Raw genomic sequence first — 12,395 nt, forward strand, 5'->3', positions numbered from 1 at the left:
TGCATGGATTCTTGGGAAGTGTTGGAATTGGGGGCAGAGTGCTTTGTTTTTTGGGGAGGGGTGGGTCTAGATGGGGGACCCGACCCTATCCATTTTTAAAGCTACTTTGGACACAATCCGGGTTTCCCCATTTTGATCATGGTTAAGTTGAAGATTGTCTCTCTTAATGCTGATGGCATACACTCGCCAGTGAAACGCACCAAACTTCTATCTCTAATTCGCAAACTACAAGCTGATGTAGTCTATCTCCAGGAAACACACCTTACTGTTCCTGAACACACTAAGTTGAAAAGAGGATGGGTGGGGGAGGTATGGTCTTCCTTGTTTAATGGCCAAAAGAGGGGAGTGGCTATTCTGCTTCATAAAAAATTGCCTCTACAAATACACAGGGTCATTTTGGATTCTCAGGGCAGGTATGTGATGATCAGGGGGGAATTATTGGCTACTCCTGATCTGGTTGCCCTCTTGACGGCCTACCCGTCCCACAAATTGCTGGTGGGTGGTGATTTTAATTTTCCGGCTCACCCATTACTAGATCACCAGCTTCCTCGCCGGGAAAATGCCAGTCATGACACTAGGAGAGTGAATTTTCTTCAGGACCATTTGGGAGTGGTAGATGCGTGGCGCTTGCTGCATCCTGATGAACAGGACTATACATTTTTCTCCCACCCCCACCAAATGTATTAGACTATCTCCTTCCTTCCCAGTGTCTTTTCTCTAGTGTGAGCGATTGAAGAGTCTGCCCTCTCTGACCATTCTCCGATCTCTCTTACCCTGCATCTCCTTAATCGAGATATCGATCGGGTCTGGAAATTGCCTCTGCACTTGTACCATAGTAACATAGTAACATAGTAGATGACGGCAGATAAAGACCCGAATGGTCCATCCAGTCTGCCCAACCTGATTCAATTTAAATTTTTTTTTTTTTTTTTTTTTCTTCTTAGCTATTTCTGGGCGAGAATCCAAAGCTTTACCCGGTACTGTGCTTGGGTTCCAACTGCCGAAATCTCTGTTAAGACTTACTCCAGCCCATCTACACCCTCCCAGCCATTGAAGCCCTCCCCTGCCCATCCTCCTCCAAACCGCGGTAGAGGGTTTCATTCTTATCGTGCCAAATTTCAGGACTACGCTCAGGACAACTCTCCAGGGGCGGTCACCTCCACTGTGTATTGGGAGGCTGCGAAGGCGGTTCTCTGAGGTCATATCATTTCCTATGTAGTGAAAAAGTGGAAGGATAGGGACGGAGCCCTTCTCCGTCTTTCTCAGGAGTTGAAGGGGCTGCGGAAACTTTACATTAGCCGACTAGATTCGGGTACTAAAAGTAAAATCATACAGCTTCGTAAGGAAATCGATCAGATATTGTCCTCTCGGGCGGAGCAGGATCTTTACTATCAGAAATATAAGTTGTATCGGTGGGGCGGGAAAATGGGGAAGGTTCTTGCCATTATCGCAGGACAAGCAGGCAGCATATTCTCTACATGTGGGTGACGTCATCCACGGAGCCCCGTCGCGGACAGCTTTTCAAGCAAACTTGATTGAAGATCTTAAAGTTTGCTAGTGCTGCACCATGCATGTGTATGTCTTACTGCTCAGCTAGAGGGCATGTCTCCTTAACGTGGTCCTCAGTTCTTAGTTTTCTGCGGAGCCAGAAAGCCCTGTCTCTCTTCTCTGCGTCCAATCTAAGTGCCTTTCTTGCACCACGGCTTCTTTTCTTGTTTTGTACTGTCGGAAGTCGCTGTGCCTCGCGTCTTTACAACTTTGTTATTTTGTCCCGATCGCGACCGGGGGACCCCGGTTTTTTCCTTTGGCCGCCTGGCCTCGCATGTCCGCGGCCTCCTTTCCTCCTTATGTCCTGGCCTGTTACCAGGTTTAAAAAGTGCACACAGTGCAGTCGGGTGATCTCGATTACCGACCTGCACCGTTGGTGTATCCTCTGTTTGGGTTTTGACCACTCTACCGACTCTTGCCCGCGTTGTGCCACTCTCCAACCTCGGGCTCTTCGTCGTCGTCGGGCCAAGATTGCGGAGCTCTTCAGCATGGAAGCGGATAAGACCTCAACCCTGGTCTCGACCTCGGCCTCGACGTTGACCTCGAAGGCCTCGGCCCCGAGCAAGTCTCCCTCGACTTCGAAGGCCTCGGCAGATCCGGCTGCGAAGTCCTCGGCCTCGGGTAAGTCTCCTCTTCCTTCTTCAGGTTCCACTCAGCTACCGAAGAAGCCATCCTCGGAGTCTCTGGCCATCCCAGGAGTGAGTGCAGTCCTGCTGGCCTCTACGAGACCTCCTCCGAAGCCTGCCTCCCCATTAAGGGAATACTCTACATCGAGGTCGCACTCGTTGGAGCGCACTGCTGCACCAGTCCGTCCAAATCCTTTGGTCTCGGTGCCGATGCTCGAGGACATGCTTAAGGCTATCTTAACCTTGCAGATCTCCTCTGCTTTGGCTCAACTTGCCCCGGCCTTGATCCCGCTCGTTGTTGAGCAGCCTGAGCGTCGCGCTGAGGGCTCCCGGGGAAAGGTGCGTTGGTCTCGACGTTTGTCCTCGAGTGATTCCTCACCTGCTCTCTTGAAGCGGGCTTCTCCTCCCACCCGACCTCGATTGAAGCACTGGTCTAAGCGTGCCTTTCCTTTGAGGCACCGATCCGCGAAATGACCCAGAGACTCTCACCCTAGATGAGGTAGGTCTCCGGGGCCGTCTCAGTTTTTTATATCGCCGCTGGGAGCTGATTACATCAGACAACTGGGTCCTCTCTGTCATCAGGGAAGGGTATTCCCTTCCTTTCCGGACAGTGCCTCCGGACCTGCCCCCAAGAGAGTGTCTTTCCAACAGGTCGCAATTCCCCTTCTTCTCCAGGAGGCTCCCTTTGTGCCAGCGGGGCACCGCATTCTACTCCCAGTACTTTCTAGTCCCCAAGAAGACAGGGGACCTACGCCCCATCCTGGACCTCAGAGTGTTGAACAAATTCCTGGTCAAGGAGAAGTTACGCATGCTCTCTCTTCCCACGTTGTATCCCCTGATGGACGAAGGGGACTGACTATGCTCGCTGGATCTCAAAGAGGCCTACACTCACATACCAATTCATCAGGCCTCTCGCAGATTTCTTCGTTTCCAGGTGGGAGACCTTCATCTGCAGTATCTGGTCCTCCCATTCGGACTCGCATCCTCCCCGAGGGTCTTCACCAAGTGCCTCGTTTTGGTGGCGGCGGCCCTGCAGTCGCAGGGCCTTCAGGTGTTCCCATACCTCAACGACTGGCTTATCAAAGCACCGTCCAGGCCGGAGGTTATTGCAGCAACCCAACAGACTATTATGTTCCTTCAGCGTCTGGGCTTCGAGGTAAACTTCCCCAAGTCCCAGTTGTGTCTCTCTCAGTCTATGCAGTTCATTGGAGTGGTGCTGGACACGGTTCGCCTCCACTCTTTTTTGCCTTAGCCTCGTCTGGACGCCCTCATTCACCTATGCCGAAGGGTCTCCCTTCAGTCGACGGTTTCGGCCAAGCATATGATGATTCTACTGGAGCACATGGCCTCCATCGTTCATGTGACTCCTTTTGCCAGACTTCACCTCCGAGTTCCTCAATGGATCCTGGCGTCCCAGTGGAGACAGGACCGGGATCCCGTCTCTCAACGCATTGTGGTGACTCCCTCCTTGAAGCAATCGCTCCGCTGGTGGATGCTCTCTTCCAATCTTTCCAGTGGTTTTCTCTTTCACGCTCCCCCACCGCAGAAGGTCCTAACAATGGACTCCTCCACGTATGCCTGGGGGGCTCACCTCGACGGCCTCCATACTTAGGGTCTTTGGTCCAGCGCTGACCGTCGCTGCCACATCAACCTGCTAGAGCTTCGGGCAATCTTCAATGCTTTGGTAGCCTTTTGGCATTTGCTTCAGGATTGCGTGGTCCTAGTGCGAACCGACAACCAGGTGGAGATGTATTATGTGAACAAACAGAGGGGTACAGGATCCCTGTCTCTTTGCTGAGAAGCTGTTTGGCTCTGGGAGTGGGCGATATGCCACAACATCTTCCTTTGAGCAGTCTACATCCAGGGCCGGCAGAACTGCCTGGCGGACAACTTGAGCCACCTTCTCCAACCACACGAGTGGTCGCTCCATTCCTCCACTCTGCGTCAGGTGTTTGCTCGATGGGGGACGCCACAGATAGATCTGTTCGCCTCCCCCCATAACCACAAGTTGCCTTGCTTTTGCTCCAGGATTTACTCCCCAGATCGTCTCGAGGCGGATGCTTTCCTTCTGGATTGGACGGACCGGTTCCTCTACGCGTTCCCTCCATTTCCTCTTGATTCTGAAGACTCTCGTCCAGCTCAAGTCGGTCCACGCCATCATGATTTTGATAGCTCCTCGATGGCCCAGGCAACCGTGGTTCTCCCTTCTACTTTGACTCAGTGTCAGGGAGCCTCTGCTTCTGCCTGTATTTCCTTCTCTGCTGTCTCAGAGTTGGGGTTCGCTGCTGCATCCCAATCTGAAGTCTCTACACTTAATAGCTTGGTTCCTTTCCACGTGACTCCCTTCTTCAGTTTTTCTCAGTCAGTGAGGGATGTTCTCGAGGCCTCTCGGAAGAGTTCCACTCAACAATGCTACTCCCAGAAATGGACTAGATTTGCTGCGTGGTGTGCTACCCATCGCATGGAGCCACTGTCTGCCTCCTTGTCTTCCATGCTGGATTATCTGTTGCACTTGTCTCGGTCTGGTCTCAAATTGACATCTATTCGAGTCCACCTCAGTGCGATTGCTGCCTTTCATCAGCTGCTTGATGGAAAACTGCTCTCAGTCCATTTGGTGGTTTCCCAATTTATGAAGGGCCTCCTTAATGTCCATCCTCCACTCAAGCCTCCCCTGGTGGTTTGGGATCTTAATGTGGTTCTGGCTCAGTTGATGAAACCTCCATTTGAACCCATCGACAAGGCTCATCTGAAGTATCTCACTTGGAAGGTCGTGTTCCTGATTGCCCTCATGTCTGCTCGCAGGGTCAGTGAGCTGCAAACTCTGGTTGCGGACCTGCCTTTTTCTGTTTTTTCACCATGACAAGGTGGTCCTTGGTACTCATCCTAAGTTCTTGCCTAAGGTGGTTTCAGATTTCCACCTCAACCAGTCCATTGTTCTTCCGGTGTTTTTTCCTAAGCCCCATTCTTGTCCTGGAGGGGTGGCGCTTCACACTTTTGACTGTAAGTGGGTGTTGGCTTTTTATCTCCAACGCACCCAATCTCATCGGATAGCTCCTCATCTCTTCATATCTTTTGATCCAAATCGGTTGGGGCGTCCTGTTTCCAAGCGCACCTTGTCCAACTGATTGGTTGCTTATATTTCCTTCTGCTACGCTCAGGCTGGTCTCCTGCTGCAGGGTCGGGTCACGGGGCATAAAGTCAGAGCGATGGCAGCATCTGTCGCTTTCCTCAGGTCCACGCTTATTGAGGAGATCTGCAAGGCCGCCACTTGGTCCTCGGTTCATACATTCACCTCTCACTACTGTCTGGATACTTTTCCAGAAGCGACGGCCAGTTTGGCCAGTCGGTTTTACGTAATCTATTCTCCTAACTTGCCAACTCTCCCACTGTCCCATCCTGGTTAGCTTGGAGGTCACCCACATGAGGAAAATATGCTGCCTGCTTGTCCTGGGATAAAGCACAGTTACTTACCATAACAGGTGTTATCCAGGGACAGCAGGCAGATATTCTCGCAACCCTCCCTCCTCCCCGGGTTGGCTTCTTTGCTAGCTATCTGAACTGAGGACCACATTGAGGAGATGCGCCCTCTAGCTGAGCGGGAAGGCACACGCATGCACGGTGCAGCACTAGCAAAATTTAAGATCTTCAATCAAGTTTGCTTGAAAAGCTGCCCGCGACGGGGCTCCGTGGATGTCCTCACCCACATGTAGAGAATATCTGCCTGCTGTCCCTGGGTAACACCTATTAATGGTAAGTAACTGTGCTATTTGGTTTGGCCGCCCCACAAGCAACAGCTTATCAGCTGTATTATTGATGCTACCGGCCACCGACATACAGATTTGCCGAATATATCAGCCCAGTTCATGCAGTTTTATTCCAACTTGTATAGTGAAGGAACAGTGGCGGAAGACCAGCGGGCAGACTTTTTTGGGATTTGCGGCCTCTTCGCCTGATGTCGGAGCATTTGGCCTGTCTAAGCATCGCTATTAGTACTGATGAAATTTGGGACACCATACGTCGTCTGAAGTTGGCCAAATCTCCGGGGCTGGATGGTATGGGCCCTGAATTTTATAAAATTCTAAAGGACTTGGTTTTGTTACCTCTACAGGGGATGTTCTCTGATGCATCCGGGGATGGTAACCCGGGCCAGATCAATCTTGCACATTATACTCCCTTCCAAGCCTGGGAAGGTTGGAGAGCTCCCTGGTTCCTATAGGCCAGGGGTGTCAAAGTCCCTCCTCGAGGACCACAATCCAGTCGGGTTTTCAGGATTTACCCAATGAATATGCATGTGATCTATTAGCATACAATGAAAACAGTGCATGCAAATAGATCTCATGCATATTCATTGGGGAAATCCTGAAAACCCGACTGGATTGCTGCCCTCGAGGAGGGACTTTGACACCCCTGCTATAGGCTGATATCTCTTCTAAACCAGGATATTAAGTTGTTAGCGTCCATTGTAGCCAAGAGACTGAACGCCTTTCTGCCGGAGTTGGTTGGAGATGATCAAGCTGGTTTTGTACCGGGGCGTTACGCCTCTATGAACCTGTGTAAGGCTCTTTTAGCAATCCTGGAGGCCAAGGGGAAGAATTCTCGATTCTCGCTAGTAACAGCACCACAGACCTGGAATGCTCTTCCAATTTTTTTACGTAATGAGCAAGACTTGGTAAAATTTAAAAGTAATTTAAAAACATTTCTTTTTAATGATGCTTTTAATACTTAAGTTAATAATCTTTTAAAATTAATAATTTTAACAGTTTATACCTTAATACTTAAATGTTTTCCCTATTGTGCTTTTCCTCTGTTCTGCTTTTATTTAACAAATATATTTCAAATACCCCTCTTACCTTATGTAATGTAATATGTATTACTAATGTAAGTATTTATAGTTTGTACTGTTTGTTCTCTATTAATTATCTTTTAATATGTACATCGCTTTGAATTTGATTAAGCGATTAATCAAGAAAAATAATAAACTTGAAACTTGGATATCAAGAAGGCATTCAACAGTGTCTTGTGGCCCCATTTGTTCTGGATATTGCACAGATTTGGTATTGATGGTCAGTTTGCTGATTGGGTGATGGTGTTGTACTTTGCTCCGAAAGTGCAACTACTCATGAATGGCAAACTGACAGCCCAATTCCCTTTGTATCGTGGCACGCGTAAGGGGTGTCCCTCATCTCCGCTGTTATTTGTCTTAGCACTGGAACCCTTGGCGGCACGTCTCAGGCAAGACCCTGAACTGGAAGGCATTCGGATAGCGTCCCAGGAAACTCGCCTTAGTCTATCCACGGATGACATGTTACTTTGTTAGCAATGCCGATCGCCAACTCCCGCTTTTCCTGCATTGGTTTAGGATGTTTGACTCTTTTACGCGGTGAATTGTAGTAAATCAGAGGTCTTGCCTTTGATAGGAGCTGAGGTGAAACCTTGGCACAGGGCTTTGCCTATCAAACCAATGTCTCGTTCTCTTACACACCTCTGACTCTGAGCTTTACAAGCTGAATGTTTTGCGTGTTCTGAATCCGATGAAAGCTCTCTATACTTCTTGGTTGGATCTTCCTCTGTCTTTGCTGGGACGGGCGTTGTTCAAAATGATTTTAATGCCTAAACTTCTTTATCCTATACAGGTTTTGCCCATCTGGATATTGCGGAAAGATGAACTCGAGTTTAAGGCCATGCTTCGGAAGTTTCTCCGGCGGAATAAAGTAGCCCGGATCGCCTATAACAAACTGTTCTGGATAGGGAATTGGGGGGCCTCAACGTGCTGGACCTTTGCTACTACAATGTTGCTGCGAGGAGTCCACAAATCTTCCTTTGGTTCTCCTCAAAGCCTGGTGTCACCCCTTTAGTTTTGTTAACCTTCTTCATGTGTCGGCTGGCTCGTCCTCGGATTGTAAGCGCTATCTTCCTTTCTTAAAACCTTTTCGAGTGGCCTGGGCATAGTGGCGCCAGAGGCAGTGCTGGATGGAGCGAGTGTCCCCTCTACTGGGATTGATTGGGAACCCGGAGTTCCAACCAGGGGTGGGGACGTCCCGCTTTGGGAATGGCGGGGCTGTCGGACCCTTCATCATATCCTCGCCCTGTGGGGGCAGATAATTTCCTTCCTTTGCTGTGCTGAGGGCTGCATGGGAAATCCCGGGTCATCATTTTTGGGCATATCAGCAAGCTCACCACTATTATACCCAAGTGAGGAGGGAATGGGGTGTGCAGGCGGCGGGGACTAAATTGGATAATTATTTCTTTATCTTACCCACAGTCATGAATACACTTTCCAGGTGGTACAAGATAATTAAAGAATTGGTGGATGTGACTGGCATGTCTCAGGTGGCTCTGAGCTGGGAACTTGATTTACACCACCCAATGGAGGTTGCATACCTTCAAGATATATTTCAGGTGCGTTTGGGATTTTTTAAAGTGGCTGAATTGTGGGAAACTCATTTTAAATTGTTACATAGGGCATACTATAAGTCACTATTATTGGGGGACCAGTGTCTCTTACTGGATGCTGGTGTTCCTGAGTCTGACTGCCGGTTCTTGGCCATTGCCTTTTTGTGGGTGATGAAGACCATTTTGATGTGTTGGGTAGACAAGGACAGTCCCTCAGTCACTATCTGGCCACATCTTATGGTGCAAACCGCTAAATTTGAACTCTCAGTGGAGAGGGGAAAGGGACACACTCCGGCACGATTAAGATATATTTGGCTTTGGTAGCAATGCCTGTGATGGCAAGCCTTGTCAGAGGCATCTGGAGTTTGAGCAAACTGAATGCTCTCCTCGCCTGGATTCCAGTAGGGTTCTGCTGCAAACCTCTTGGGTGGGGGGGGGGTGTCGGGATAGGGGGAGTGTATGTGGTATGACTGTTGTGTGATTGGTGTGGATATCCTTCCTTTTATCTTCTTTTCTTTCCTTTCCATCCCCTCTTGGGCTTGGAGAGGTTGTTTTTTTTTAATTTTCAGGGGGTAAAATGGCTTGCCTGGGACTGGGTCCTAGATGTGCTGTGACTCATTATTGCACAGTTTTGGATTACCTTGTTATTCTTTTCTGACGTGCCCAGTTCTTATGTCATGACTATGTGAAAGCTTTAATAAAGACATTATTCAAAAAACTGTTGTCAATAACAGCTTCAAAGACTAGCTATATAGTATCCAACCAATATTAAGTAACATTTTCCAAACACATTACCACATACAGAAAAAGTGGTATATCAGGTCCCATCCCCTTTTTACCATATTGTTAAGAATAGCCAGCCACATTATGAGGATATTGTAGGGCCATGAGCAACCTCTAAATTTGTCCCAAACTACTTCAGATTTTTGCCATACCTTATTTACATGAGGTAGAACATAATCAGACTTAAGGAAGTATGTTCTGATAAAGCTGAATATTTTACTATAGTCTTATGGACCACCGTAGCCATCATGGATTTAGTCAAGGGAAATCTGGCCTCACCAAAGTGGTGAATAAAATATGTGGATAAAGGTGAGCAGGTCGATATTGTGTATTTGGATTTTCAAAAGACATTTGACAAAGTACCCCCTGAAAGACTTCTAAGGAAATTAGAAAGCCTTGGGATAGGAGGTATTTATGAACTGGTTAAAAGACAGAAAAATGGAGTAGGGTTAAATGTAGAGAATGACACAGGGAAAAAATTTATCCCCCGGTCCCCTTGAGCTCTGTCCCCGTCCCGTCCCCACGAGCTCGGTCCCTGTCCTCGCAAACCATCTGATCCCATCCACACAAGCCTTGAATAGTTTTATACAGAACTTATTTTCTGTACAATTGTCATTTATAAATGTTTATCAACACAACTAACATACTACTTTATCCTAAAGCAAAGAAAATAAATTCTTTTTCTACCTTTGTTGTCTGATTTCTGCTTTCCTCCTCCTCTTCTTGTCATTCTATTCCTTCCATCCACTGTCTGCCTTCTCTCTGCCTCTTCCATATGGCATCAGCTGTGTTATTGTGCCTCTCCCTTCCATCTCTCCCTCCACCCCTCCCTCATTGGTCTGGCACCCATCTCCTTCAGAGTCTTCTCCCTTCTCTCTTTAATCTGGTATTCTGGGTGCAGTCCAAGGCTCCATTTGGGCATCTGCACTCTGTTTCCACCAAGGATCATACTGTGTGAGCAGTACTTCTGGTCGTTATTGCCTCTGCTCGTAGAATCTCCATGCTACAGGCACTATTTTGCTAGAAACCATATCTGTTGTTCATGGAGGACTCCCATCCTTTCTGCTGAAAGTGGTGTCTCTGTTCCATGTTAATCAGGAGGTCTGCTTGCCTTCCTTTTTGATGGAAGGTTCAACTCCTGGAGATTGGAAGCTGCATGAGCTAGAGGTCCGGAGGATGTTGCTCTGTTACCTGAGCGAGATGAATGAATTTTGACTCTGTCCATTTCCAAGGCCCTTAGAATAGCCATACAGCCTCTAGCCCTCTATTGCAAAGTTGATCAATATAGCTATTGAATTAACCTACACTGGCAAGACTGATTTGGTGCCTCAAAGGCTGATAACCCACTCTACTAGGGCTCATGTTACTGCCTGGGAGGAGGATTGGGCAGTGTCCCCTGAGGACATTTTTGCAGGATGGCAAATTTGGTCATCGTACTATTCCTTTACTAAGCAATAGAAGCTGGATTTGTTGCCCAGAATCTGCTCGGACTTTGGCAGAGCTGTGATGTGGGAAGGAGGATCTTTGTCTTCTGCTGCCCAATAGACTGCTTTGGAACATCCCATTTGTGCAGGATGGTGGAGCTAATGCTAAGAAAGGAGAAATTGCTGTATGTCTTACTGGATAACTTTATTTTCTTTACTCAGCGACACCGATCTGTAATCCTGCCGTTGGACAACCTTGGCCCGGGGTTCTGGGTGTGCTCTCTGCTTCCATTTCAGCACTTTAAAAAAAAATAAAAAAAATTTGTGATTGGCAGTCATACGGATTCCTGTAGTATGCCTATATCCTGGTATATGCAGGGTAGCAAGTGACACTGTGGTGTTTCTCATTTGATAATTATCATTGCAGCTGCAGTGGGTTAATAAGGCATGGATACAGTACAAAGGGACGGTCCACTGCTTGGGCATATGCATATTGGATTGATCCAGGGAGCACCTCTGCTTGTGCTGGTGATGTCACTGGCAGAATTCATTTTTTTTCTTCCTCCACCTGCTGATAGGAAGTGATAAATAAAACCCAATTATGTAGAACAGGGGTGCGCAAAAAGTCAATCGCAGAGCCCATCCTGGGCTCTGTGATAGACTCGCATTGCCTTCGTGTTCTATCTATTTCCCGACCCCGTAAAGAGGACGCTGACGCGCTGGGCCAACCAGCCTTCCCCACCCGACATCAGAGAGGAAGTTCCGGGCCAGCCAATCACTGCCACTCTTATAGGTCAGTATAGCTGTGTTCTGGGAGAGCTGATTCTGCAGATACCAAAGAGGTCCTGCACTACCACTTCAAAGGATGCTTTTAGGAGAGAGAGTTTGAGGCTCTAATGGCTGATTTTCTGTCATCGAAGAATTTAGCCTGGCTCGTGGGAAAGGAGTAAAATTTTAGTCAAAAAAGAAAACTGCTTGATAAACAATCTGAAAGAGATGGGAACAGTAGTTAGTACACAGTAGATAATAATAAATAATATTAATTATAAATAAAATTAATTATCACTACTTGATTGTATTGCCATAAATGAAAAGTGATTAATTTTCTTATTGGTTCTTTGGAACTCTGTGTACTGAACTGTCTGTAATTATGACATATTAAAAGCTCTGTTTCAAAAATAATTCTTTCTACAGCTTTATGGTTGAAATGTTTTTTTTTCCAGATAAATGAATTGGTTGATGCTCGTGATGTCAGCATTGGATCCTGGTTTGAAGCACACATAGAAAATGTTGTACGAGCAACAAAGGGACACAAGAATGGTAAAGCACAAACAAAAAGTGTCAATACATACAGAAGGACTAATGGAAATTTAAGCCTGGATCATTCTAGAGAGATTTCAAATAATTTGGACAATGTACCTTCTACTTCTTACTCAGATTGTGTGGAAAGTGGCGAAGATGCTATTTATCGTATCAAATATGATGAGTAAGTGCATCAGATGTCTTATGGGTTTGTTTGGTTTGTATAAGCAAATTTTTCTGCAGGAGAAACTGGATCCATAAATGGAACAAACTTTTTATTAAGCAAGTTTAAAGTTACAATCCGGGAAACTTGATTTTT

General features: G+C 47.3%; 1 protein-coding gene across 5 annotated transcripts in view; it reads left to right on the plus strand.

Annotated features, from left to right (window-relative positions):
* Positions 1 to 12,395, plus strand: part of UHRF2 (ubiquitin like with PHD and ring finger domains 2) — a 296,656-nt gene that overhangs the window by 54,164 nt on the left and 230,097 nt on the right. For all 5 annotated transcript variants that reach the window (XM_033925831.1, XM_033925842.1, XM_033925813.1 and 2 more), the window contains exon 3: positions 11,998 to 12,260. In XM_033925831.1, coding sequence (XP_033781722.1) covers positions 11,998 to 12,260 — 263 coding nt within the window. The remainder of the gene's footprint in view (positions 1 to 11,997; positions 12,261 to 12,395) is intronic.

The sequence above is a fragment of the Geotrypetes seraphini genome, chromosome 1, assembly GCF_902459505.1.
Source record: "Geotrypetes seraphini chromosome 1, aGeoSer1.1, whole genome shotgun sequence".
Taxonomy (NCBI): Eukaryota; Metazoa; Chordata; class Amphibia; order Gymnophiona; family Dermophiidae; genus Geotrypetes; species Geotrypetes seraphini.